The sequence below is a fragment of the Lagopus muta genome, chromosome 6 (genome assembly GCF_023343835.1).
Source record: "Lagopus muta isolate bLagMut1 chromosome 6, bLagMut1 primary, whole genome shotgun sequence".
Classification (NCBI taxonomy): Eukaryota; Metazoa; Chordata; class Aves; order Galliformes; family Phasianidae; genus Lagopus; species Lagopus muta.
In genome coordinates, this window is record NC_064438.1 from 3370522 (window position 1) to 3397716 (window position 27195).

General features: G+C 46.4%; 4 protein-coding genes and 2 pseudogenes across 4 annotated transcripts; 4 read left to right on the plus strand and 2 right to left on the minus strand.

The window, feature by feature from the left end:
• Window positions 1-1826: 1826 nt before the first annotated feature.
• On the plus strand, window positions 1827-5234 carry LOC125695448 (uncharacterized). Its single transcript, XM_048949869.1, is given in 2 exon segments — window positions 1827-2480; window positions 2483-5234. Coding segments are annotated over 2 exon segments (1308 nt in total). The 3' UTR covers window positions 3137-5234.
• Window positions 3479-5487, minus strand: LOC125695457 (tubulin alpha-3 chain-like; annotated as a pseudogene).
• A 2041-nt stretch (window positions 5488-7528) lies between these two features.
• LOC125695450 (uncharacterized) lies at window positions 7529-10936 on the plus strand. The gene is given in 2 exon segments (XM_048949871.1): window positions 7529-8182; window positions 8185-10936. Coding segments are annotated over 2 exon segments (1308 nt in total). The 3' UTR covers window positions 8839-10936.
• LOC125695456 (tubulin alpha-3 chain-like) lies at window positions 9181-11189 on the minus strand (annotated as a pseudogene).
• Window positions 11190-13127: 1938 nt separating this feature from the next.
• LOC125695452 (uncharacterized) lies at window positions 13128-14516 on the plus strand. Its single transcript, XM_048949873.1, has one exon. The coding sequence runs from the start codon at window positions 13231-13233 to the stop codon at window positions 14476-14478; it is 1248 nt and encodes a 415-aa protein (XP_048805830.1). The 5' UTR covers window positions 13128-13230; the 3' UTR covers window positions 14479-14516.
• Window positions 14517-18262: 3746 nt separating this feature from the next.
• Window positions 18263-26692, plus strand: LOC125695454 (alpha-centractin-like). The gene is made up of 10 exons (XM_048949874.1): window positions 18263-18363; window positions 19175-19250; window positions 20035-20160; window positions 20910-21034; window positions 21168-21384; window positions 23204-23296; window positions 23979-24153; window positions 24516-24577; window positions 24930-24970; window positions 25628-26692. Exons 1-10 carry the CDS (start codon window positions 18263-18265, stop codon window positions 25728-25730), a joined length of 1119 nt encoding a protein of 372 aa, XP_048805831.1. The 3' UTR covers window positions 25731-26692.
• The last annotated feature ends 503 nt before the right edge of the window (window positions 26693-27195 follow it).

Consider the following 27195-nt stretch of genomic DNA (forward strand, 5'->3'; position numbering starts at 1 on the left):
GACTTGGAAAGATTATCCAAAATCTGCAAAGAAGTTTAACGTTTTCCAAACATTACCCATAGACCATCATTTCATCTCTTTCAAATAACACGAACCAAAAACGTCAAAACATCATCCAGCTATACACCTTTCAGAACCCCTAGTGTTTTGAAAACGCACAGAAGTCTGAAAGGTGTTGTGTTAGGCGCTTGCGCCATCTTCGGGTTGTAACGCGTTAGGACCTCCCCCTCCATATATAAGCACGTGTTTGTTCCATTAAAGCGGCATTTTGCTGTTCGCCATATCGGTGTCGCCTCGGTAATTGGCCAAGCTGCGGTCTCCCAGGAAAAGCGAACGGGTGAAGGATACAACAGATGGTGACCCCGACGTGATTTCTGGGGGTGAGTCAGCTGTTCTGCCAGCGGCGCAGGATCCCATTGCGGACCGGGTACATTATAAAACCCGCGGAGTAGTGGAAGCCCGGGGACGGGGAGGAGTGCGCATTAGTCCTTGTCAGGCGGGAGGCTCGGGAAAAAGGGCCAGGATCCCCCAAGAAGCTCGGGGAAGCGCCCGGTGGAGGCTAGACGCGCGCTTAGCCTGGGGCGATGGAAGCCGTTATCAAGGGGATTCTTCGCGCATGTAAAACCTATTGCCGGAGAAGTGTTCCTTCTCAGAAGGAGGTTGCGGCGGCACTTTCGCTGCAGGAGGGGGAGGGCTTATTGGCATCTCCCTCTGACTTATACGATCCCGCTAATTGGGATGGGTTCACTGCCGCGCTCTCTAAGAGGGCAATGACTGCCCAAAAGGCGGCAGAGTTCAAGGTGTGGGGATTGATTTGGGGGGCGTTTAAGATGGCGAGGGAGGAGAAAATGGCGAGTGATGGAGCTAGGGAGCTGTTAGGGCTGGGGACGGGGGGAGATGTTGTCTCTGCTGCAGGTTTGCTGGAGGGCAAGTCGGGGCCGGTCCCCGCAGCCCCGCCCGAGGCGGCGGCTTCGACACCAAGAAGGGAGGAAGTTCGGCAGGGATCGTCGGACCGCAGGGACGGAGAGGCTCCATCCCCGCCTCCTTATCCAGCTCAGGGTTTATATCCTTCGTTGAAACCCTTCAGGGATGAGGGGGAAGTGCGGAGGAATGTAGCATAGCCTGCTCAACACCTGTTAAGAGGGCAGTGGGGGAGGGCGAGCTGGCCGGAGAGGGTACGGCGCGGCTGGTGAAATGTGAGAGCGGGGGCGGTGCTTCCTTGCTGCCTGACTCTGTTTGTTGCCGCGGCCGCTCCCAAAAGGGGCTGGGATGTTCACTCCGTCCTGTGAAGGATGTGGGTGTGGCGTCCCGGTGCGAGCAGCCTCGGGATTCAGCCAGGGAGGGCGGGATCCTGCAGTGACTGCCTCATGGGCCGCACCTACACTCACTGACTGCGCTGGGGCGAGGGAGGATTTACGAACCGCTTACGGTCCGACAACTACGACATTCGCCCTCCCTGCAGTAGTAAAAACAGAGGGTCCAGCTTGGACCCCTCTGGACTCCAAGGCAATTACTCGCCTTGCGGATTTGGTTAAAAGTAAAGGTCTGTGCTCTCCTGTGACCGTGTCGGCAGTAGAAGCTCTTAAGGCTTCTAGCCTCCTGCCGTATGATGTGATCAACCTTATGTGTGTCATCCTTGAACCTGTACAATATACCCTGTGATAGGATGAGTGCAATCGGCCACTTCACCATTCCACACGTGCCTTATAGGGGTACCTTTGAATTTTTGTACTGATAGGTTGCTGTTTTTGGGATATGTAGATAACATAACTGCTTGCGAAAAGTACTTTACTTCAGGTGCTAATATTTCGGCTTGCCTGATCCGCATGCTGAATACATCACTTTCGTGGGACCCCCCTGAATTGCTGCTTATGGGTTCTCAGAGCGTAGGTAATAATTCAGAGGGATGCATATGTTTTGAACAATTTGCCTTACAAGGATCGCTTTCCCAACGTGGGATTGCGCAGGATCTCCTTAAGAGGGGTAGGCCTTTGTTGTGGGACTCCAGCCGTAATAGAACCATCCCACACACGCTTGTTAACCCGCTGAACAGTGCGGTGTTCAGGTGGTCTGGCCTGTACTGTGGGTCCGTGGTAAATCGTACTCGGCAGTGGTATAATTTCAAAACCGCAAATGGGTGGAAAGGTTCCCTGTGTAACAATTGTACATTGCCAGAGCAGTGGTGCAATATCACCACGAGTGACTGTTGCTGCAACATCACACAATCTTGGCCGCAGGGAGGGTACGGATACGCCCGCAGGAGGCCACAATATAATGTCGCCACCGGAAAACTATGGAAAGGTAAATTTGATGATAATGGTCTGGATAGGAGTAATGAGAGAGTTAGTGTTGTCGGAGGTTCAAAGATGTTACCACCAGGGGTGTTCCTGGTATGTGGTGACAGGGCTTGGCAGGGTATCCCGAGGATACCGGTGGGGGGACCATGTTACCTGGGGAAATTAACTATTCTATCACCAAGTGGTGATTCTCTGAGTGGGTACAATTGGTCAGGGACATGAGTAAAGGGACTCGGAAAAGGCGAAGTATTCCCACCCTAGGATCAGACTGCGGTGACGAGGTACACCTTTGGGGACCAAAGGCACGAATATTTGCATCCATCCTGGCTCCGGGAGTAGCCGTGGCTCAAGTGCTTAAGGACATAGAAAGACTAGCTTGTTGGTCCGTGAAACAGGCCAACATGACTTCTGCGCTCCTAAGCGAACTACTCATGGACACTGATAGCCTTAGGCATGCTGTGCTCCAGAATAGAGCGGCGATCGACTTCCTACTCCTGGCACAGGGTCAGGGATGCAACGACTTTGAAGGGATGTGTTGTTTCAATTTAAGCGATCACAGTGAATCGCTACATAAGAAGTTACAACTGTTAAAGGAACATACAAAAAAGATTGGAATACAGGAAGATCCCTTCGGAAATTGGTTGGAGAATTTGTTTGGTGGGATTGGGCCATGGCTTAAGCAGTTGCTTAAAGCGTTAGTAATAGGGCTGTTTATATTTTTGGGGTTAATGTTGTGTTTGCCATGTATCTTTCAATGTTTGCGAGGTTGTATACAACGAATGACTGAGAAAATGATCTACACGCAATTGGAATACTGTAGAATGCAGGATAAGTTCTAAGATGTATGTTGTTTAGGTTTAGCACATTGCGTATTGTAATGGGGCAAGGCTTCTGTTGGCATGGGGAGGGGGAAATGTTGTATTAGGCGCTTGCGCCATCTTCGGGTTGTAACGCGTTAGGACCTCCCCCTCCATATATAAGCACGTGTTTGTTCCATAAAAGCGCCAAAACTGTAATTTCAAACGGTTCTTACGCAGCAACTGTGTGTGTAAACAGTAACAAAGAAAAAAATGAGCAGTACAACATTTAAAACTGCATCTGAAAAGAAGCAAGCAAGCGAACAGGATTCTGCAATTCATTTGTTGCTGTTACAGAACACACTTTTTATTACTTCAGCACTTTCAGTATTCATCCTCTTCTTCAGCCTCTTCTACAGAGTCTATCCCAGCTTCTTCATAATCTTTTTCAAGGGCAGCCAGATCTTCCCGGGCTTCGGAAAATTCAGCAGTTCAGTAACAGGAACGTTACAGTGCAGTACAATGACCGCTACCTCCAAATACCACGTAATTCCTACTATTTCCAAGATCAAGCACTTCAGAAGTTATCAAAGTACCTTGAATCCAGTTGGGCACCAATCCACAAACTGAACGGTACGTTTAGTCTTGATAGTAGCGATAGCTGCGTTAACATCTTCAGGGACAACATCACCTCTGTATAACATACAGCAGGCCATATATTTACCATCACTCGGGTCACATTTTACCATCTGGTTGGCTGGTTCAAAGCAAGCATTGGTAATTTCAGCCAGGGATAACTGCTCATGGTAGGCTTTTTCAGCAGAGATGATAGGGGCATATGCTACCGAGGGGAAATGGATTCGTGGGAACGGAACAAGGTTAGTTTGAAATTCTGTCAGCTCTACATTAAGGGCTCCATCAAAACGTAGTGAAGCTGTGGTGGATGAAACAATTTGCCCAATTAGTCGATTTAAATTGGTATAAGTGGGACGTTCTATGTCCAGGTTGCGATGACATATATCATAAGTGGCTGCATTATCTACCATGAATGCGCAGTCTGAATGCTCCAGTGTTGCATGTGTAGTTAAAACTGAATTGTAAGGTTCCACTACAGCAGAAGAAACCTGTGGTGCTGGATAAATTGCAAATTGTAGTTTAGATTTTTTGCCATAGTCAACAGAGAGCCTTTCCATGAGCAGAGATGTAAACCCTGAACCAGTGCCTCCTCCAAAACTGTGAAAGATAAGGAAACCTTGCAGCCCAGTGCACACCTCAGCCTATAATAGGATGGAAAAAAGCAAGAGAGAAAAAACATATATTTATTATTACCTTTTCCAAAATCATCAACATTAAAATAAACACTCAAAAGCAATTATTTCCTCATCATTTGTTTTAAAAGGTAACTTTTTTCTTGTATATCTTTTACTTAAAACCACCACAGCACACCTTGTTCTGAATATGAGTATTTTCTCATTTGAATGGAGCATTTTCCTTTATGCATTTTTTATCCCACTAAAAGCAAGAGCAGTTGTGCACCACTGTGAAAGGTTATTAGAAATTACAGCAGGCTTGCAGCTTTTAAACTACTATTGTACTCTGTATGGCAGCAAGTATCAATTTGGTTTGGAAAAAAGGTATTTTTACAACTTCAGATAGGCAATCACTACTTCACTTTGATTCACATCATGCTAAGTGAATTTCTTACATTACACCAGGTTATGGAAACCTAGAAAGACATGTGAAATTGCTGAACGTCCAACCAAAATCTGAGTTTCAGGGTACTGGAAATATTTTGAATGACACATAATGGTGCGATTCAGGTTAAAAATAACAAACAAGTGCTTACAGTCTGAAGATTTTATAACGCACTTCTGAGGTATCCTTAAAATATCTTCAAATAATGATGTTCCACATCACAAGAACTTTCAAGTTTTACTGACTGAATTTTTATTTAACTCAAGAGGGGGGAGGCATGGGACCAAGTTCCTGGTTTTTTGTTTTTAATAATCTATGCATAACATTCTTAAAAACAAACAACTCCCTCCCCCCCAGAAAAAAAACCAACACAAGTGTCATAACAAATTGTAACTATAGGTAGCTCTAGAGCTGTATTTTAAATAAAATTTGTATTTTAAATATTGATCTGCAGCATGAATTCTTACCACTTTGCGCGTGCGGTCTGACACTAGATCAACAATCTGTTTTCCAACGGTGTAATGGCCTCTGGCATAATTACTAGCTGCATCTTCTTTCCCAGTAATGAGCTGCTCAGGGTGGAACAACTGCCTATATGTGCCTGTACGTACTTCATCTACAAGTGGAAAAATACATATTCCAACATAAAATTTATCTGCTGAGTTCTGCCTCAGAACTGTGGTGCCTAGGGATGACATACTACGTAAAAGGAAATGTCAAAAACCTGCAGACAGCTTCCATGAACAAACGCAGCAAGAAGTTGGCACAACTTCAGTGTCTTTCTTTAGGGGAAAACATCGGATGCTCACAAAGCAGCATTTGCATCCTGGAACATGGAGGCAACTCAAGAGAACTACACTGCAGGCACAGGCATTCTGGATAGCAATTAAATGAAGCTGTGGATGTAGTGCAGTGACTTGGAAAGATTATCCAAAATCTGCAAAGAAGTTTAACGTTTTCCAAACATTACCCATAGACCATCATTTCATCTCTTTCAAATAACACGAGCCAAAAACGTCAAAACATCATCCAGCTATACACCTTTCAGAACCCCTAGTGTTTTGAAAACGCACAAAAGTCTGAAAGGTGTTGTGTTAGGCGCTTGCGCCATCTTCGGGTTGTAACGCGTTAGGACCTCCCCCTCCATATATAAGCACGTGTTTGTTCCATTAAAGCGGCATTTTGCTGTTCGCTATATCGGTGTCACCTCGGTAATTGGCCAAGCTGCGGTCTCCCAGGAAAAGCGAACGGGTGAAGGATACAACAGATGGTGACCCCGACGTGATTTCTGGGGGTGAGTCAGCTGTTCTGCCAGCGGCGCAGGATCCCATTGCGGACCGGGTACATTATAAAACCCGCGGAGTAGTGGAAGCCCGGGGACGGGGAGGAGTGCGCATTAGTCCTTGTCAGGCGGGAGGCTCGGGAAAAAGGGCCAGGATCCCCCAAGAAGCTCGGGGAAGCGCCCGGTGGAGGCTAGACGCGCGCTTAGCCTGGGGCGATGGAAGCCGTTATCAAGGGGATTCTTCGCGCATGTAAAACCTATTGCCGGAGAAGTGTTCCTTCTCAGAAGGAGGTTGCGGCGGTACTTTCGCTGCTGGAGGGGGAGGGCTTATTGGCATCTCCCTCTGACTTATACGATCCCGCTAATTGGGATGGGTTCACTGCCGCGCTCTCTAAGAGGGCAATGACTGCCCAAAAGGCGGCAGAGTTCAAGGTGTGGGGATTGGTTTGGGGGGCGTTTAAGATGGCGAGGGAGGAGAAAATGGCGAGTGATGGAGCTAGGGAGCTGTTAGGGCTGGGGACAGGGGGAGATGTTGTCTCTGCTGCAGGTTTGCTGGAGGGCAAGTCGGGGCCGGTCCCCGCAGCCCCGCCCGAGGCGGCGGCTTCGACACCAAGAAGGGAGGAAGTTCGGCAGGGATCGTCGGACCGCAGGGACGGAGAGGCTCCATCCCCGCCTCCTTATCCAGCTCAGGGTTTATATCCTTCGTTGAAACCCTTCAGGGATGAGGGGGAAGTGCGGAGGGATGTAGCATAGCCTGCTCAACACCTGTTAAGAGGGCGGTGGGGGAGGGCGAGCTGGCCGGAGAGGGTACGGCGCGGCTGGTGAATGTGAGAGCGGGGGCGGTGCTTCCTTGCTGCCTGACTCTGTTTGTTGCCGCGGCCGCTCCCAAAAGGGGCTGGGATGTTCACTCCGTCCTGTGAAGGATGTGGGTGTGGCGTCCCGGTGCGAGCAGCCTCGGGATTCAGCCAGGGAGGGCGGGATCCTGCAGTGACTGCCTCATGGGCCGCACCTACACTCACTGACTGCGCTGGGGCGAGGGAGGATTTACGAACCGCATACGGTCCGACAACTACGACATTCGCCCTCCCTGCAGTAGTAAAAACAGAGGGTCCAGCTTGGACCCCTCTGGACTCCAAGGCAATTACTCGCCTTGCGGATTTGGTTAAAAGTAAAGGTCTGTGCTCTCCTGTGACCGTGTCGGCAGTAGAAGCTCTTAAGGCTTCTAGCCTCCTGCCGTATGATGTGATCAACCTTATGTGTGTCATCCTTGAACCTGTACAATATACCCTGTGATAGGATGAGTGCAATCGGCCACTTCACCATTCCACACGTGCCTTATAGGGGTACCTTTGAATTTTTGTACTGATAGGTTGCTGTTTTTGGGATATGTAGATAACATAACTGCTTGCGAAAAGTACTTTACTTCAGGTGCTAATATTTCGGCTTGCCTGATCCGCATGCTGAATACATCACTTTCGTGGGACCCCCCTGAATTGCTGCTTATGGGTTCTCAGAGCGTAGGTAATAATTCAGAGGGATGCATATGTTTTGAACAATTTGCCTTACAAGGATCGCTTTCCCAACGTGGGATTGCGCAGGATCTCCTTAAGAGGGGTAGGCCTTTGTTGTGGGACTCCAGCCGTAATAGAACCATCCCACACACGCTTGTTAACCCGCTGAACAGTGCGGTGTTCAGGTGGTCTGGCCTGTACTGTGGGTCCGTGGTAAATCGTACTCGGCAGTGGTATAATTTCAAAACCGCAAATGGGTGGAAAGGTTCCCTGTGTAACAATTGTACATTGCCAGAGCAGTGGTGCAATATCACCACGAGTGACTGTTGCTGCAACATCACACAATCTTGGCCGCAGGGAGGGTACGGATACGCCCGCAGGAGGCCACAATATAATGTCGCCACCGGAAAACTATGGAAAGGTAAATTTGATGATAATGGTCTGGATAGGAGTAATGAGAGAGTTAGTGTTGTCGGAGGTTCAAAGATGTTACCACCAGGGGTGTTCCTGGTATGTGGTGACAGGGCTTGGCAGGGTATCCCGAGGATACCGGTGGGGGGACCATGTTACCTGGGGAAATTAACTATTCTATCACCAAGTGGTGATTCTCTGAGTGGGTACAATTGGTCAGGGACATGAGTAAAGGGACTCGGAAAAGGCGAAGTATTCCCACCCTAGGATCAGACTGCGGTGACGAGGTACACCTTTGGGGACCAAAGGCACGAATATTTGCATCCATCCTGGCTCCGGGAGTAGCCGTGGCTCAAGTGCTTAAGGACATAGAAAGACTAGCTTGTTGGTCCGTGAAACAGGCCAACATGACTTCTGCGCTCCTAAGCGAACTACTCATGGACACTGATAGCCTTAGGCATGCTGTGCTCCAGAATAGAGCGGCGATCGACTTCCTACTCCTGGCACAGGGTCAGGGATGCAACGACTTTGAAGGGATGTGTTGTTTCAATTTAAGCGATCACAGTGAATCGCTACATAAGAAGTTACAACTGTTAAAGGAACATACAAAAAAGATTGGAATACAGGAAGATCCCTTCGGAAATTGGTTGGAGAATTTGTTTGGTGGGATTGGGCCATGGCTTAAGCAGTTGCTTAAAGCGTTAGTAATAGGGCTGTTTATATTTTTGGGGTTAATGTTGTGTTTGCCATGTATCTTTCAATGTTTGCGAGGTTGTATACAACGAATGACTGAGAAAATGATCTACACGCAATTGGAATACTGTAGAATGCAGGATAAGTTCTAAGATGTATGTTGTTTAGGTTTAGCACATTGCGTATTGTAATGGGGCAAGGCTTCTGTTGGCATGGGGAGGGGGAAATGTTGTATTAGGCGCTTGCGCCATCTTCGGGTTGTAACGCGTTAGGACCTCCCCCTCCATATATAAGCACGTGTTTGTTCCATAAAAGCGCCAAAACTGTAATTTCAAACGGTTCTTACGCAGCAACTGTGTGTGTAAACAGTAACAAAGAAAAAAATGAGCAGTACAACATTTAAAACTGCATCTGAAAAGAAGCAAGCAAGCGAACAGGATTCTGCAATTCATTTGTTGCTGTTACAGAACACACTTTTTATTACTTCAGCACTTTCAGTATTCATCCTCTTCTTCAGCCTCTTCTACAGAGTCTATCCCAGCTTCTTCATAATCTTTTTCAAGGGCAGCCAGATCTTCCCGGGCTTCGGAAAATTCAGCAGTTCAGTAACAGGAACGTTACAGTGCAGTACAATGACCGCTACCTCCAAATACCACGTAATTCCTACTATTTCCAAGATCAAGCACTTCAGAAGTTATCAAAGTACCTTGAATCCAGTTGGGCACCAATCCACAAACTGAACGGTACGTTTAGTCTTGATAGTAGCGATAGCTGCGTTAACATCTTCAGGGACAACATCACCTCTGTATAACATACAGCAGGCCATATATTTACCATCACTCGGGTCACATTTTACCATCTGGTTGGCTGGTTCAAAGCAAGCATTGGTAATTTCAGCCAGGGATAACTGCTCATGGTAGGCTTTTTCAGCAGAGATGATAGGGGCATATGCTACCGAGGGGAAATGGATTCGTGGGAACGGAACAAGGTTAGTTTGAAATTCTGTCAGCTCTACATTAAGGGCTCCATCAAAACGTAGTGAAGCTGTGGTGGATGAAACAATTTGCCCAATTAGTCGATTTAAATTGGTATAAGTGGGACGTTCTATGTCCAGGTTGCGATGACATATATCATAAGTGGCTTCATTATCTACCATGAATGCGCAGTCTGAATGCTCCAGTGTTGCATGTGTAGTTAAAACTGAATTGTAAGGTTCCACTACAGCAGAAGAAACCTGTGGTGCTGGATAAATTGCAAATTGTAGTTTAGATTTTTTGCCATAGTCAACAGAGAGCCTTTCCATGAGCAGAGATGTAAACCCTGAACCAGTGCCTCCTCCAAAACTGTGAAAGATAAGGAAACCTTGCAGCCCAGTGCACACCTCAGCCTATAATAGGATGGAAAAAAGCAAGAGAGAAAAAACATATATTTATTATTACCTTTTCCAAAATCATCAACATTAAAATAAACACTCAAAAGCAATTATTTCCTCATCATTTGTTTTAAAAGGTAACTTTTTTCTTGTATATCTTTTACTTAAAACCACCACAGCACACCTTGTTCTGAATATGAGTATTTTCTCATTTGAATGGAGCATTTTCCTTTATGCATTTTTTATCCCACTAAAAGCAAGAGCAGTTGTGCACCACTGTGAAAGGTTATTAGAAATTACAGCAGGCTTGCAGCTTTTAAACTACTATTGTACTCTGTATGGCAGCAAGTATCAATTTGGTTTGGAAAAAAGGTATTTTTACAACTTCAGATAGGCAATCACTACTTCACTTTGATTCACATCATGCTAAGTGAATTTCTTACATTACACCAGGTTATGGAAACCTAGAAAGACATGTGAAATTACTGAACGTCCAACCAAAATCTGAGTTTCAGGGTACTGGAAATATTTTGAATGACACATAATGGTGCGATTCAGGTTAAAAATAACAAACAAGTGCTTACAGTCTGAAGATTTTATAACGCACTTCTGAGGTATCCTTAAAATATCTTCAAATAATGATGTTCCACATCACAAGAACTTTCAAGTTTTACTGACTGAATTTTTATTTAACTCAAGAGGGGGGAGGCATGGGACCAAGTTCCTGGTTTTTTGTTTTTAATAATCTATGCATAACATTCTTAAAAACAAACAACTCCCTCCCCCCCAGAAAAAAAACCAACACAAGTGTCATAACAAATTGTAACTATAGGTAGCTCTAGAGCTGTATTTTAAATAAAATTTGTATTTTAAATATTGATCTGCAGCATGAATTCTTACCACTTTGCGCGTGCGGTCTGACACTAGATCAACAATCTGTTTTCCAACGGTGTAATGGCCTCTGGCATAATTACTAGCTGCATCTTCTTTCCCAGTAATGAGCTGCTCAGGGTGGAACAACTGCCTATATGTGCCTGTACGTACTTCATCTACAAGTGGAAAAATACATATTCCAACATAAAATTTATCTGCTGAGTTCTGCCTCAGAACTGTGGTGCCTAGGGATGACATACTACGTAAAAGGAAATGTCAAAAACCTGCAGACAGCTTCCATGAACAAACGCAGCAAGAAGTTGGCACAACTTCAGTGTCTTTCTTTAGGGGAAAACATCGGATGCTCACAAAGCAGCATTTGCATCCTGGAACATGGAGGCAACTCAAGAGAACTACACTGCAGGCACAGGCATTCTGGATAGCAATTAAATGAAGCTGTGGATGTAGTGCAGTGACTTGGAAAGATTATCCAAAATCTGCAAAGAAGTTTAACGTTTTCCAAACATTACCCATAGACCATCATTTCATCTCTTTCAAATAACACGAGCCAAAAACGTCAAAACATCATCCAGCTATACACCTTTCAGAACCCCTAGTGTTTTGAAAACGCACAAAAGTCTGAAAGGTGTTGTGTTAGGCGCTTGCGCCATCTTCGGGTTGTAACGCGTTAGGACCTCCCCCTCCATATATAAGCACGTGTTTGTTCCATTAAAGCGGCATTTTGCTGTTCGCTATATCGGTGTCACCTCGGTAATTGGCCAAGCTGCGGTCTCCCAGGAAAAGCGAACGGGTGAAGGATACAACAGATGGTGACCCCGACGTGATTTCTGGGGGTGAGTCAGCTGTTCTGCCAGCGGCGCAGGATCCCATTGCGGACCGGGTACATTATAAAACCCGCGGAGTAGTGGAAGCCCGGGGACGGGGAGGAGTGCGCATTAGTCCTTGTCAGGCGGGAGGCTCGGGAAAAAGGGCCAGGATCCCCCAAGAAGCTCGGGGAAGCGCCCGGTGGAGGCTAGACGCGCGCTTAGCCTGGGGCGATGGAAGCCGTTATCAAGGGGATTCTTCGCGCATGTAAAACCTATTGCCGGAGAAGTGTTCCTTCTCAGAAGGAGGTTGCGGCGGTACTTTCGCTGCTGGAGGGGGAGGGCTTATTGGCATCTCCCTCTGACTTATACGATCCCGCTAATTGGGATGGGTTCACTGCCGCGCTCTCTAAGAGGGCAATGACTGCCCAAAAGGCGGCAGAGTTCAAGGTGTGGGGATTGGTTTGGGGGGCGTTTAAGATGGCGAGGGAGGAGAAAATGGCGAGTGATGGAGCTAGGGAGCTGTTAGGGCTGGGGACAGGGGGAGATGTTGTCTCTGCTGCAGGTTTGCTGGAGGGCAAGTCGGGGCCGGTCCCCGCAGCCCCGCCCGAGGCGGCGGCTTCGACACCAAGAAGGGAGGAAGTTCGGCAGGGATCGTCGGACCGCAGGGACGGAGAGGCTCCATCCCCGCCTCCTTATCCAGCTCAGGGTTTATATCCTTCGTTGAAACCCTTCAGGGATGAGGGGGAAGTGCGGAGGGATGTAGCATAGCCTGCTCAACACCTGTTAAGAGGGCGGTGGGGGAGGGCGAGCTGGCCGGAGAGGGTACGGCGCGGCTGGTGAATGTGAGAGCGGGGGCGGTGCTTCCTTGCTGCCTGACTCTGTTTGTTGCCGCGGCCGCTCCCAAAAGGGGCTGGGATGTTCACTCCGTCCTGTGAAGGGTGTGGGTGTGGCGTCCCGGTGCGAGCAGCCTCGGGATTCAGCCAGGGAGGGCGGGATCCTGCAGTGACTGCCTCATGGGCCGCACCTACACTCACTGACTGCGCTGGGGCGAGGGAGGATTTACGAACCGCATACGGTCCGACAACTACGACATTCGCCCTCCCTGCAGTAGTAAAAACAGAGGGTCCAGCTCGGACCCCTCTGGACTCCAAGGCAATTACTCGCCTTGCGGATTTGGTTAAAAGTAAAGGTCTGCGCTCTCCTGTGACCGTGTCGGCAGTAGAAGCTCTTAAGGCTTCTAGCCTCCTGCCGTATGATGTGATCAACCTTATGTGTGTCATCCTTGAACCTGTACAATATACACTGTGATATGATGAGTGCAGTCGGCCACTTCACCATTCCACACGTGCCTTATAGGGGTACCTTTGAATTTTTCTACTGATAGGTTGCTGTTTTGGGGATATGTAGATAACATAACTGCTTGCGAAAAGTACTTTACTTCAGGTGCTAATATTTCGGCTTGCCTGATCCGCATGCTGAATACATCACTTTCGTGGGACCCCCCTGAATTGCTGCTTATGGGTTCTCAGAGCGTAGGTAATAATTCAGAGGGATGCATATGTTTTGAACAATTTGCCTTACAAGGATCGCTTTCCCAACGTGGGATTGCGCAGGATCTCCTTAAGAGGGGTAGGCCTTTGTTGTGGGACTCCAGCCGTAATAGAACCATCCCACACACGCTTGTTAACCCGCTGAACAGTGCGGTGTTCAGGTGGTCTGGCCTGTACTGTGGGTCCGTGGTAAATCGTACTCGGCAGTGGTATAATTTCAAAACCGCAAATGGGTGGAAAGGTTCCCTGTGTAACAATTGTACATTGCCAGAGCAGTGGTGCAATATCACCACGAGTGACTGTTGCTGCAACATCACACAATCTTGGCCGCAGGGAGGGTACGGATACGCCCGCAGGAGGCCACAATATAATGTCGCCACCGGAAAACTATGGAAAGGTAAATTTGATGATAATGGTCTGGATAGGAGTAATGAGAGAGTTAGTGTTGTCGGAGGTTCAAAGATGTTACCACCAGGGGTGTTCCTGGTATGTGGTGACAGGGCTTGGCAGGGTATCCCGAGGATACCGGTGGGGGGACCATGTTACCTGGGGAAATTAACTATTCTATCACCAAGCATCTCTGAGTGGGTACAATTGGTCAGGGACATGAGTAAAGGGACTCGGAAAAGGCGAAGTATTCCCACCCTAGGATCAGACTGCGGTGACGAGGTACACCTTTGGGGACCAACGGCACGAATATTTGCATCCATCCTGGCTCCGGGAGTAGCCGCAGCTCAAGTGCTTAAGGACATAGAAAGACTAGCTTGTTGGTCCGTGAAACAGGCCAACATGACTTCTGCGCTCCTAAGCGAACTACTCATGGACACTGATAGCCTTAGGCATGCTGTGCTCCAGAATAGAGTGGCGATCGACTTCCTACTCCTGGCACAGGGTCAGGGATGCAACGACTTTGAAGGGATGTGTTGTTTCAATTTAAGCGATCACAGTGAATCGCTACATAAGAAGTTACAACTGTTAAAGGAACATACAAAAAAGATTGGAATACAGGAAGATCCCTTCGGAAATTGGTTGGAGAATTTGTTTGGTGGGATTGGGCCATGGCTTAAGCAGTTGCTTAAAGCGTTAGTAATAGGGCTGTTTATATTTTTGGGGTTAATGTTGTGTTGTGATGTATCTTTCGATGTTTACGAGGTTGTATACAACGAATGACTGAGAAAATGATCTACACGCAATTGGAATATTGTAGGATGCAGGATAAATTCTAAGATGTATGTTGTTCATGTTTAGCATATCGCGTGTTGTAACGGGGCAAGGCTTCTTTTGGCATGGGGAAGGGGAAATGTTGTATTAGGCGCTTGCGCCATCTTCGGGTTGTAACGCCTTAGGACCTCCCCCTCCATATATAAGCACGTGTTTGTTCCATAAAAGCGCCATTTTGCTGTTCACCATATTGGTGTCACCTCGGTAATTGGCCAAGCTGCGGTCTCCCAGGAAAAGCGAACGGATGAAGGTTACAACATTGAGTGCAATGTGGGGTGAGACAGGATAATTTTAAAGACCAAAATGCATCCCAGGTTGTTGAGCTGGAGCACTGGAACTTTTAGGGAAAGAGAGCATTATTAGAAATCTTACTAATTCTACTAGAATTCTTGGGTAAGAGTAAAGCATGACCTGGGAGCACAGGTGAAGACAATTCTGCCCTACTGGAAGGGGTGGAGCCTGGCTGTACCTCTCCTAGACCCCATTTCAGAGCTAACTGCCGTGGGGGGAGGGTTTCTTTTGGAGATTGCTCCTCTTTGAGTCTTTTCAGGAAACCCTGGATAAGGGTAAGCTTTCCATCCATTCTTCTTTAGTGTGATAACCTGTTTAGCCTAACTTTCCTGTATGTTTCTTAATTATAGCATCCATATATTCATTGATTACACGTACGTGAAATCTTTAACAGCATCTGTCTGGAGTTCAACCTAGGAAGCTCTAAAAACATACGTTAAACATCCAGATTCCCACCTAGGATGTAACCTGCAAGACTTTAGAATGCTATTTGTGCAAACAGGCCTCTGTGTTAAGCAGTCTGCTTATCCTTTAAAAACAGCACAGGCATTTCTTACGTTATCCACAGATAACAAAACTTGAGTGTTTTTAGAATGTATGTGTAGATGATATGATGATATCCGAAAACATAACGATGGGGAAGTGTGCTCATGCAAAGCATGCAGTCCTGAGGGTTCTCCAAACTTGGCTGCACAGACACTGAACTCTACTCAATAAAGGGCTAATTTGTTATATTGTTAAAATTGTAATTGGTTGAGTATGAACAATTGGAAATATATGGGGTACCTTGCTTGGGCTGGAAGGGACCTCAATGATCATCAAGTTCCAATTCCCCTGCTGCAGACAGGGCTGTCTACCTCCTTATTTAATACTAGATCATGGTAGACCATGGTTATGTGGAGCTCATCTTAAATTCCAGCTTACATTAAATGAAGTAGTTTGTTCCGAGAGGGGTTCAGGGCCAGGCTGGCTGGGGCCCTGGGCAACCTGGTCTAGTATTAAATGTGGAGGTTGGTAGCGGGAGGCTGGAGATACATGATCCTTCAGGTCCCTTCCAACCCAGGCCGTTCTGTGATTCTCTGACCTTGTTAATTAAATATTGATTCATTTTTAGAAACTTTAGTTTTGTTTGTGATAAACCAGAGACTCTGTTGGTACTCACGTTATACTCTAGAATGAACGTACAACACATGGTAGCACGGTGCTTACAAGCACGATGAGAAACAAGTTTCCACAGGAAAAAACAGCAAGTTTCTTGCTTAGCAATGTTATGCATCTACTTTCAGAGGAAGATACTTCTGTTTTATAGCAACAGTTTTCTTTGTGTATGAGGCAGTTTTCTTCATGGGTTATAATCTCTAAGGACCTAGAATTAATCTGACATTTTCCATATATGTTCATTTTAGAAAGAGAATGAGTAAGATGAGTTATTTGCAAGATTCCAAAAGTGTCTTATGTTACTGGAATCAGATGAAGGTTGGAAAGATCTCTTTTTGTTTTGTTTTTTTTTTATTCAAAGAAGCTGTGGCTGTCCTATCCCTGGAGTTGTTTAGGGACAGGTTGGATGGGGCCTGGGGACCCTGATCTGGTTGGTGGCAACCCTGTCTGTAGGAGAGGGAATGAGCTGATAGTGTCCCTTTCAAGCTAAAACGTTGTATGATTCTCTTGCATTTGTTGTGAGCTGTATGATTTGTAGATCTTTTCGGGTGAAGTCAGTTGACCTCTTTATCATTGATCCAATTCTTCTCTACAACTTGAGCTCTCTGAGGCAGCTTTAGTTTTGTTTCTTCTTCTGGAATCACAGAAGGGAGATTGTTGGAAACTTAAAGGAAGAACTCGGGCTGATTGTTGATAGAAATGAGGGAAGTAATGCTGACCTGCTGTGGTGCTGTTACCAGCTAGCTGCTGAAGTTGCTTCCAGGCACTGTAAGGATGAGTTTATTGTGGTAGGGTCACATAATAGCAGTCCGTCTGGTTTCAGACGGCTTCTTACCATGGCCAGTGCTCTTTGTTTCACCTACGCCTGTTAATGCTGATGCTGGGAGCTGTGGCTGGTGCCAGCTTGGGGTTCCAGCACTGCATCCCTGTTACATCTTTCATAACCAGCCATGTGCAGTTGCCAGTTTTCCTGGTATTCCTTTTTGCCGATACATCTCTGCAAACCTGATTCTGGCTGTCTTTAGGTAGGAGCACCTGTGCTCTGGTGGCAGGCTATGCCTGCTCTCTGCAAAGCCGGGCGCCTCACCTGAACCAGCTGACAAAAGGAGCTTGAGAATTAGGCCCTGGACTGTGTACTGCAGTGGCTGGCTGCCCCACGTTCCTTTCTGCTGAGCCTGTGCTGGCTGCTGACTCCTCTCACCATGAAGCAGATGGCTGGGGCTTTCAGCATCCCCTGCAGCCAGAACTTAGCTGCACAGCTCCATGCGTGTGAGTGATATTGACCCATGCGGAAGAGGTGGGAAGGGGGAAGCAGTTGAGGAAATGCATTGCTGTTCGTTTTAAAACACATTGAGAATATCCTCAGGAACAGAGCAGTTCTGCTGCAGGGCCCTTGAGAGTGAATGGGCACTTCTTCTGTCACTGGTTTCAGTGCAAGTACACCTGCATTGCTCCCAGTACACTCTTCTTTCAAGAAAAATTGAACAGAAGAGCTTGCTCCTGTGGTACTCTGGGATTAGCAGTGAAATGCCTTATCCATGGAAATCTGCTCCTTACCAAAACTTGCGTGTTCCTTGTTGCTGTGAGATTGTTGTGCACGGATGGGAAATGGAGTGGGTGAGGCTCAGCCTGGCCCCAGGCTGGCAGTTGGTCTCTGGGATGTGCATGGGTGCTGCCAGCAGGGACGGGAGCAGTGGTGCCGAATTCTCGGTGCTGAGTCTCTGCCAGGGCCTCCCTGCAGCTGCTTTAACACTCCGTGCCCACAGCCTGCACTGCTCTGTGTGGTGCAGAAGGCTTCTGGGTTTGCTCCTTTCTGACTGCCATGCCTGATCTCAAGTTCTTCTTTGTCCCTTTTAAACAAACCCTGTCCTGTCAGCCGCTTTCCCAGCCTCCAGCCTTTCCTTTTGCAGTCTGACTGGTGTCTTTGTTGCTTTCAGACTCGAGACCCATTTAGTTCCCCCCTGTTTAGTGTCTTTACTGGTCAGGTTTCTGTGACCTGCCACCTTAGTGCCAGCTAGCTTATCCCCTGCTTGAATTTCTCTTCCCTGTTTCCACTGCAGCTTGTTTCATGCAGCCTACTTGCAGGACATCCTGGGACTTGGTGCCTTGTGTGATGCCTCACTGCCAGGAAGGTGCTGGTTACTCCCCTCTAGTGGCTAAGCTGGTCTGCTGACACCTTCCCACCCCCCGCCCCGCTTGTAGAATTTATTATCCAAGCTTTATTCCTAGTAAAAAGGAGAGGATCTGGCAATGCTGTTATGTTAAAATTGATGAAGATTTCTGAATGAATGATAAGCTCATGTGTTTGTTTCTCCTACAGGGTTCAGGCGTGATTAAAGCAGGTTTCGCTGGTGATCCAATACCGAAATACTGCTTTCCAAACTAGTAAGTACTCTGCTGGTCTTGATCAGTTCTCAATCCATTTACTCATTCTTAGATATGTAGAGGGGAAGGGTGGTCCAATTTTATAGCAGGAGAAAGAAGTTAAGCTTTTTCTGCCTGCTGTACAGAAGCATTATGGAGAAAAGGGCTCCACTGTTAAACATAGAGATTTTTCTGGGGAAAAAAAAAAAAAGAAACATAAAGTATGTTTTATGTCATCCCCCAACCAAAGCTGTAGGATCCTGTAGTCTTGAGACATGGGGTCAAAAAAGACCAAGTTGGGTCTTGAGGTGTGGATCTCTCCTTTTGACATGTAGGCTGAAGTCTTGATTCTTTCCATTCTTCCTTGAAAGTTTTCTGACGGGTTTATTGGAAGGACTGCTGGATCAGGAGCTATTCAGAGCAATGCAGACTTGTCTGTATAGTGAGGTGGGGTGTGGGGCTCTAGATGTCTCAGCTGACCTACGTAAGGTTGAGCAAACCTGAGTGGTCTGTCTGCTCAGACCACTGCTCAATCTGGCCATGTTTACTCCAGGCAGTGTTGGAATCCTGAATCATCAGGGAAAATGTGGCCAGACTCAACTGGCGTATGTCCCATTATTTCAGAAATGTCTGCAATTTGCTCCCTTTGCTTCCGATTCTGGGATTAGTTTACAGAGCAAACCTGAGTCTGTCCACACTTGGTACTGCCCTCAGGCTCCGTTCCTGCTGTTAGAAAGTGCTGACGGGGGCTGACAGGAAGAAAAGCTAGTAAAATGTTGGATGTATCAGAGTTGTCTCTCTAGAAGCATTTATACTCTTGTCTCTGTTCCAGTATGGGCAGACCAAAGTACGTTTGTGTTATGGCTGGTGCTTTAGAAGAGGATATTTTCATTGGTCCAAAGGCAGAGGTAAGAAAACCTGTATCACTTCACCTCTCCGTGCATCTTGCTGTGCTGCTGTTAGAGAGGCTGTAGCAGTTGCACTTTAAGCATGTTAACTGCTGTGCTTCCTTGGTATCAGGGTTGGTCAGAAGAGCAGAACAGACTGTCACTTCTTTTAAGCGTGTCCAAGCTGAAGTGGGAAGCTTCACGAAATTCCTGTGTCAGCCTGCTGATCACAGACCTCTTCTCTTAGTTTCAATCCACTTACCCAAGTCTTTTTGTACTTATCCTTTTTTTGTAGGCTACTTTGAAGTCTGTATGGTTACATCTCCACTTTCTTGACTGGGAACTTCAGAAATGGGCCCTAGTTGGTTGCCTTTTATCTCCCTGGTGTGGACAAGAAGGTTGCTATCCGCAGTGCTTCTTTTTGTCAGCATGGTCTCATAATTGCAGTGAGCCCACAGAACTACATTCCCTGCTATCACCCTGCTATGCTTTACATCATGGCAGAGCTGGTAGAACAAAGAGGATGTTTGATAGGTGTCTGTGTGGCTCAAAACATGTTAGGAAAGGAAAGTGCTCTGCAAACGTGTTCCTCCTTTCTATAAAAAGGCCTAGTTAAATCTCATGAATACTTCTCTGGAAAAGTGCTTGTGGTTATTGCTCAGTCTTTGTAGTGTATGTTAGAGACGTGTTGCTTTTTAGTGGGACTGACAGTAATTGAGTCTGTTAGATTAATTTGTTGTCGAAATGCTTAGAAATGGAGTTGTTAGTTTGTGCCAGGTATGCTGTATTGTTTCCATTTGCTCAGGAGCACAGAGGTCTCCTCTCGATCCGATACCCAATGGAACATGGCATAGTGCAGGACTGGAATGATATGGAGCGCATTTGGCAGTACGTGTATTCCAAAGATCAGCTTCGGACTTCCTCAGAGGAGGTGAGATATCTCACTGTGTAGAGGCACCGGTGTGTTTCCTTTCTGTGCATAACAGCAGGAGCCTTTGAACTCCAAGAGGCAATCTGGGGCTCTTCCTTTGTTTTTCTTTCTAAACTCACCTGTTGTTCAGTTATGTTCTTTTCACCTCTTATGAGATACTACACAAGAAATGTTCAAGCAGAATTTATCCTCACGTCTCCTGTATATTTGGCCTGACTCAAAATCTGACTTGCCGAAAATCAGTTGTTATTCACTCCCTCTCCCTAATGATTGTGCTCTACACCAAGTGCAGCTGACTGTTCTTGTTATGTCTGTACATTGGGCATATCCACTCAGCAGTGACATAATCTGGTTTAAAGAGGAAGAAAAGACAGTCATGCATTCTGGAAGAAGCTGACCAAAAAGTTAGTAAAAGACTGAAAGCCATAGGTTGTGTCATTGGTGTAGGAATATTTCTGCCTGTATAAAATATGGACTGTATGCTTTCACCCTTTCTAAGGCTGCTGTTTTTGTTGCAGATTGTCTTCCTTTTGGAGTGATCTTGATCATCCTTCCCGGCAAAGGCTCACTCACAGGGTGGACTCCCTAAGATTTCTTTATGGCTAGACCAGAGCCCTATTGCTTCTCCAACCTGGTAGAGATTATGCATGCTGTAATACAGCTCACCAGCTGCAATCAGTCCCTACTTCTTGAGAGCATACGTCTAGCTGCATCCTGGTTATTACAGCTTGGTTCGTTTTCCTTACCAGCATCCTGTGCTGTTGACAGAAGCACCACTAAACCCTCTCAAGAACAGAGAACGTGCTGCTGAAGTGTTCTTTGAGACCTTCAATGTTCCAGCACTATTCATCTCCATGCCGGCTGTGCTCAGTCTGTAAGTACCTCTCATCTTCGATGTGCACTTGCAAAATGTTTCTTGAAATCTTTTCTTTTTCCCCCCACAAACAAACAGAAAAAAACAAACTGAGAAAGACCACGTTAACATCCGTCTCATGTCCCTTTGCTAGGTATGCTGCTGGGAGGACCACAGGAGTGGTGCTGGACTCTGGGGATGGCGTTACCCACGCGGTGCCCATCTATGAAGGCTTTGCCATGCCTCACTCCATCGCGCGGATTGACACTGCAGGCCGCGATGTCTCGCGCTTCCTGCGTCTCTGTCTCCAGAAGGAAGGCTACAACTTCTACACGACCGCAGAGTTTGAGATTGTCAAGACCATCAAGGAGGTGACATAGGGTCTGTTTCTGTGCTTATCCACAAAGATTTCTGCCTGTTGGAAGTCATCGCTCCCTAAAATGTAGTGGGAAGTGCCAGCCTACCAAGCTCTGAAACTCGTTCCTTTATCTACCGAAGGGAGGCTAGATGTAAGATGACTAAGGGACTGGAAAATCCCTCATATGAGGAGGGATTGAGGGGGCTGGGGCTTTTGAGCCTGGAGAATAGAAATTCAGGGAGGATTTCATCATTGTATATTAATATCTGAAGGGAGAGAGCAAAGAAAACAGAGCCAGACTCATTTCAGTGATGCCTGGTGACAGGATGGGAGGCACAGACTGATGCACAGGAGGCTCCATCTGAATGTAAAGGAAAGCTTTTTTTTAATGTAAGGGTGACTGAGCAGCAATTTTATCAGTTCTGATATCCTTCACTAGTATTTGCCTACTCTTCAAGGGAAGACTTTAGAAAATCCGTGGTAGTTTGGGATCGCAAGTGGATTGCTGCTGTTTTTCTCTCTCTGTGGAAATCATTCACTCACAATATTCATATTTATAAAGGCTTTTTTAATGCAGTGTTTAGTGGCCTTGTAGTTACACAGCAGTTACCTTGGCTTCTCTTGTGTTCCAAGAGAAGAGGGCAGAGGTGGGACAGTGAACAGTAGCTCAGCTGGTGACTGCCCACCATGGCTTTGTGGCATCACAATTCTCATGTGGACAGGTTGCGCTCTGATTTCAGCAAGGCTTTGTGTAGCTTAGGGCTACCTATGCATTTGTGCCTTCAACGCTCAGATCAGTACTGCTGATGCCTGTCAGTTACTGCCATGCTGTTGGCCTCCATCACAAGCTTTAACTGCTGCAGAGAACTCTGGGCTGTGCCAGCAGCCAAGGCTGGAGAACGTCAATGAGCTGTTCTTGAGCCTGTGACCTAATGGAAAAAAAAAATGTGATGGAAATAGCTTGCCTGTTCTGCACGGCTGCAGTTCATTGTGGCTGTGCAGGGGAATGAGAGCTCTTCTGCCTGTTGCCCAGATTCTTTGAAGGAGACCAAACAGTGGAACAGGTTGCCCAGAATGGAGGATGCAGATTGTCTCCCGGTGGAATTGCTCCTAGTGTGATTGGATGTGGTTTTGGATAACCTGTTCTAGCTGATCCTGCTCCAGTAGGGAGATCTCTTCCAACCTCAACTGTTCTATGATTCTGTTAGATGCACTTTAAATACCCAAAAGATAACAATTTTGAATAGAAAAGCTTACCTATGTAAGAAAAATTACGGGCTGCTGGAGCAGTTTGAAAAGTAAAAGGGTTTGTTTTGTTTTTCCTGTAACTTAGAATGTGGTGAACAATAGGAATTGAGCTGTTTGGGCTATGCTAGGAAATTTTTGCTGCTAGCTATTAGTTATTGTTTCCTCTGAAACATAACAAGGGACTTTGTTCAAGCTCCTAATCTCTTGCTAAATTGCCTAAACCCACCTCTGTAGGTAGTTAATGCCATTAAAGGTGTTTTAGATGCCTGCTTTGCTTTGTACTATGAAAGGTTGAAAGTGCTCACAGGATCATTATCCCACCAGTGCAGAGGGAGATTACTTCTTCAGCAGTGAGAGACAAAAACAAAAGCTAGAAAAGTAGTGACTTCAAACTGTAAGTAGTGACCTTCACACTGTAGTTTGAAGAGCAGATAAGGTATTTTTCCTGATGTGAACCCAAAAGGTCTTTTCCTCAACACAAAATAGTACTGAAATCGGTGTCTCTGTAGTGAGAAAAGTATTTATCAGAGGTCTTTGGCTTTACCCTCCTCATCTCATTCTTTCTGGCTCTGCTTCTTCTTCAGCGTGCCTGCTATCTGTCCATAAACCCCCAGAAGGATGAGACTCTGGAGACTGAGAAGGCTCAGTACTACCTGCCAGATGGAAGCACTATTCAGGTTTGTAAAAGATGGGAATTTAGTGCAATGTGGGGTGAGACAGGATAATTTTAAAGACCAAAATGCATCCCAGGTTGTTGAGCTGGAGCACTAGAACTTTTAGGGAAAGAGAGCATTATTAGAAATCTTACTAATTCTACTAGAATTCTTGGGTAAGAGTAAAGCATGACCATGGAGTCTGAGAACTGTTTGAGTGCAGATTCTGATCTAGTAAATCTTTACGTGGATCAGGTGTGGAGCGTGGGTTGGTATCTGCAAATTATGCTGTGGTTTTGTATGTGGCTTTTTTTCTGCCCAGATGAACAGAAACTACTGGTTTGAAGAGTGACTTGGGAATATTCTTTAAAAGATTGAGCCTTCTGTAGAATGGTTGAAAGAGAGGAAATATAAGTCTTACCTCCAGTACCAGAGGTGGATCCATTTACTTCTCAGCTATTGCCCAGCTGTATGGAGCTGAGCAAATTTCTTCATCTCTTTCATCTGCAGAATAGAAATGGCATCTTTGCTGGAAGCTGTAGGTTGAGATGGTGGTCATTTGAGAGCTAATGATGTAGCGTGAATGTCCAAAAAAGCTTTGTTCCTCTGAAGTTTTATCTCAGAAAGACACAACCTGGAGGCTGCAGACAGTGAACTGTAGCACACTGCTGTCTTCTCCCCTCTGTGCTGACTTCTCCCCTTGCAGATCGGCTCTGCCCGCTTTCGTGCCCCGGAGCTCTTGTTCCGGCCAGACCTGACAGGGGAAGAATGTGAAGGACTCCACGAGGTGCTCGTTTTTGCCATTCAAAAATCAGACGTGGGTCTGAGGCGAACACTTTTCTCCAACATTGTGCTGTCTGGTGGCTCCACACTTTTCAAAGGTTCCTGTCTCTTGTTTTTCAGTGGGCTGTAACTTACATCTTTTTCTCATCTCGTGTGAAACAGGGGAGATAACATCCAACTTGTCCAACTCTGTTCTCAGGGTAGTTACTGTGAGAAGCAGGAGACTGATCCCTGCTCCCGAATTTTCTGAGCCCTAGTCATAACAGCATACATCTGGTCCCTATGGACATAGGTATCCTCTGCCAGAGCCCATCAGCCCTTAAGCACAGGCAGACAAATCCAGATAGGTCCTAGTTTTCCCATTCAAACCCTGCTCCGCTGTACGGGTTCACACTGTTAGCAGATGGAACTCGGGATTTTGCTGAAGGGTTCAAACTGCTCCTTTTTTTGTCTTGTGCAGGTTTTGGAGATAGGCTCTTGAGAGAAGTGAAGAAACTAGCTCCAAAGGATGTCAAAATCAGAGTAGGAGCATTCTCTTGGGTGTTTATCACATACTATGTGTTTTTATGTGATCTTTGCCCTCTTAAAAAAAAAAAAAAAAGCCATGCTAAGAGCGTAGCTGCCACGTGGTTCAAACCAGTAACAGCCTTATTGCGATAAACAGTTGTTTGTTTTCATCGTGGAGAAGGTAGCTCCTCTGACAGCTTGATTTCTGTTCAGGATCTGGTCCACAGTGGTTATTTTGTGGGGGACCTGCTGGGTGTCTTTTTAGTGGGAGAGATCACACCTGTGTTAGCTGTTGGGAATTCAGGGCAGCATGCCAGGAGGAGCAGACTGTAGTTTGAGGTGGTCCTGACTGACTCTCTTCTTCTAGATATCAGCTCCTCAGGAGAGATTGTATTCTACGTGGATTGGGTAAGTGGTGGTGGGTCTTCCTGTGGGAGGAGGGCTGGAGAATTGCAGCCTGTTGGCACTTTCACTGTTGTTCCTGCTATTACGGTGTGTCAGGAGGGCATTACTCCTCAACCACGTGCTACCCAGCCTGGTTACTGAGCCTCCATTCATGCTGTCAGCCCCATAGCTCTTTTCATCCTTAAGACACCTGCGAGACTGTTTTCTCTATCTTAACCAGTCCTAACGTCCACATAGAACATAACTCATAACATTAGCATAGAACAAGCTCATTGGTAACACATTCCATAGGGCAGAGGCAGTAGGTACGTTTCTCCTCTTGTGTACATCTTTGTTGCTCATCAGGAGAACTAAACTCGGCTCCAGAACTGTAGGAAGTGAGACCAGTGAGATCCCATGTGAGGAGAGCTTGCTGGTTTACAGCAGTGTCAGCATGGTGTCTGTGAGTGTGGCTCGTGATAGGCTCTGTAACACCAGCACATTTGAGGCTAACAGGAGGAGAGGTGACTGTCTAGGGAGCACTTCTTTTGTAGGCAACCAGGAGCCCTGGCACCTTTAAGCGTGGAAGAGTTGTACAGCAGGAACAGCTCTTCCCTGCAGAGGTGTAGTGACAGTGTCCCCAATGTTCTCCTTTAGTCTATCATGTCTGTCTCTCCCCAGTGGCTCTATTCTGGCCTCGCTGGATACTTTTAAGAAAATGTGGGTTTCAAAAAAGGCATATGAAGAAGATGGAGCTCGTGCCATCCACCGAAAAACCTTCTAGCCCTGGGACCTATCCTCAGTCTCCTCTGAAGACTCACTTCAGTTCTAAACTCGCTTTTCTGAGTCCGAGAGTCTGAGAGCTGCCTGTATGTGTGTGTGTGCGCCAGCATGCCCCGACGTCACTGAGCAAAGACAACAGCAGCAGGAGGGTTGGATTAGTACTAACTACTTATTTTTGTTGTTGTTGTTGTTATTTTTTTAATGGAAAGGATGAAATACCAGTCTGCTTTTCTTCAGAATGGTGGCCTCCTTTTTCATTCCAGTTCCTTAGTTTCTGTGTTACGATCACATTTGCCACTGTAAAACAAGCAAGGAAAAAGAAGGGAACAGCTTAGAATCTGCCTAGCAAGTCAGAGAGGAGCTAACCACTGCGAACTGCTCACGTAGGCTTTAGTCAGCCTGACTGCAATGCCTGGATTGTCTGGAAATACATAGCTGAAGCCCCATAGCTACTTTCTTCCTCAGCAGTGTCTCCACCATCAGTAGACTTTTGAAGTTGTTTTTAATGTCTTTTGTTTTTTCTTAAATTGAAATAAAGCACATTCTGAACAGTTAAGCCCATTTGCCCCCACTATTTTGTGTGTGTGTGTGTGTGTGTGTAACTTCTCAGACTGATGTGGGGTTCTGTGCCACAGCTGGAGAAGATGGTGATAGGACTTAGTTTGTATTGCATGGAGTAGAACAAAGCAATCTCTAATCGGCTTTCATTATGCTAGACGGTTATTCTCTTGTTCCTTCTTTTAAGTACCTTTTCTCCTCTGGAAGCAAGTGCCCCAGAGTGGGAGTGAAGGCACCTGAGTGTCCTCCCTCAACCTGCCAAGACTTACAGCTTTCATGCTCTTTCTCTGCAGGAGTTGCGGCTGCTTCCCTCCTCCTCTGCCACATCCGGGCAACGGAATCATGTATTTTCAGCCAGGCATAACTCGTGTACTTCATCCATTTGGGGGCAAAATAATAGTTGGAAAGGTGCATTGTAATGTAAGAATTGTTTTATTTATTGAGGATATCTCTGAGGATATCTCAAATACTGACCATAGCACCTGGGACTCGTTCTTTGGGTCTTCTTTGAATACCTGCTATCCAGCTCTCCATTGTTTTATGTTAACACTGTTTACAGCACACATGCTTAGCATAATAACTAGCCAGCCCTGCTACAGCACTCAATAACTTCTTTTTAGGAAGTTTTGCTGTTCTCTATGAGTACACTACATGAGAGGACAATAACTTGTATCAGTATGTGTACAGTGATGTGAGCAGCAGGGTTGTGAGCAGCAAGCTGTTGCAGGGGCTGTGTTCTGCTGTCCCACTGAGCTGCTTATGCCTTTCTGCTCATCTACTGGCTGCTCTTCTGTAGCTGCTGTTTCTACAGAGATTGGAAGGCCTCCAGAGCAGCTTGTGTTGGGTTGCGGCACTGTTAGTCGTGAGTGTTCTTATGCATTACTTGGTGCTCATTTGCTTCACCACTG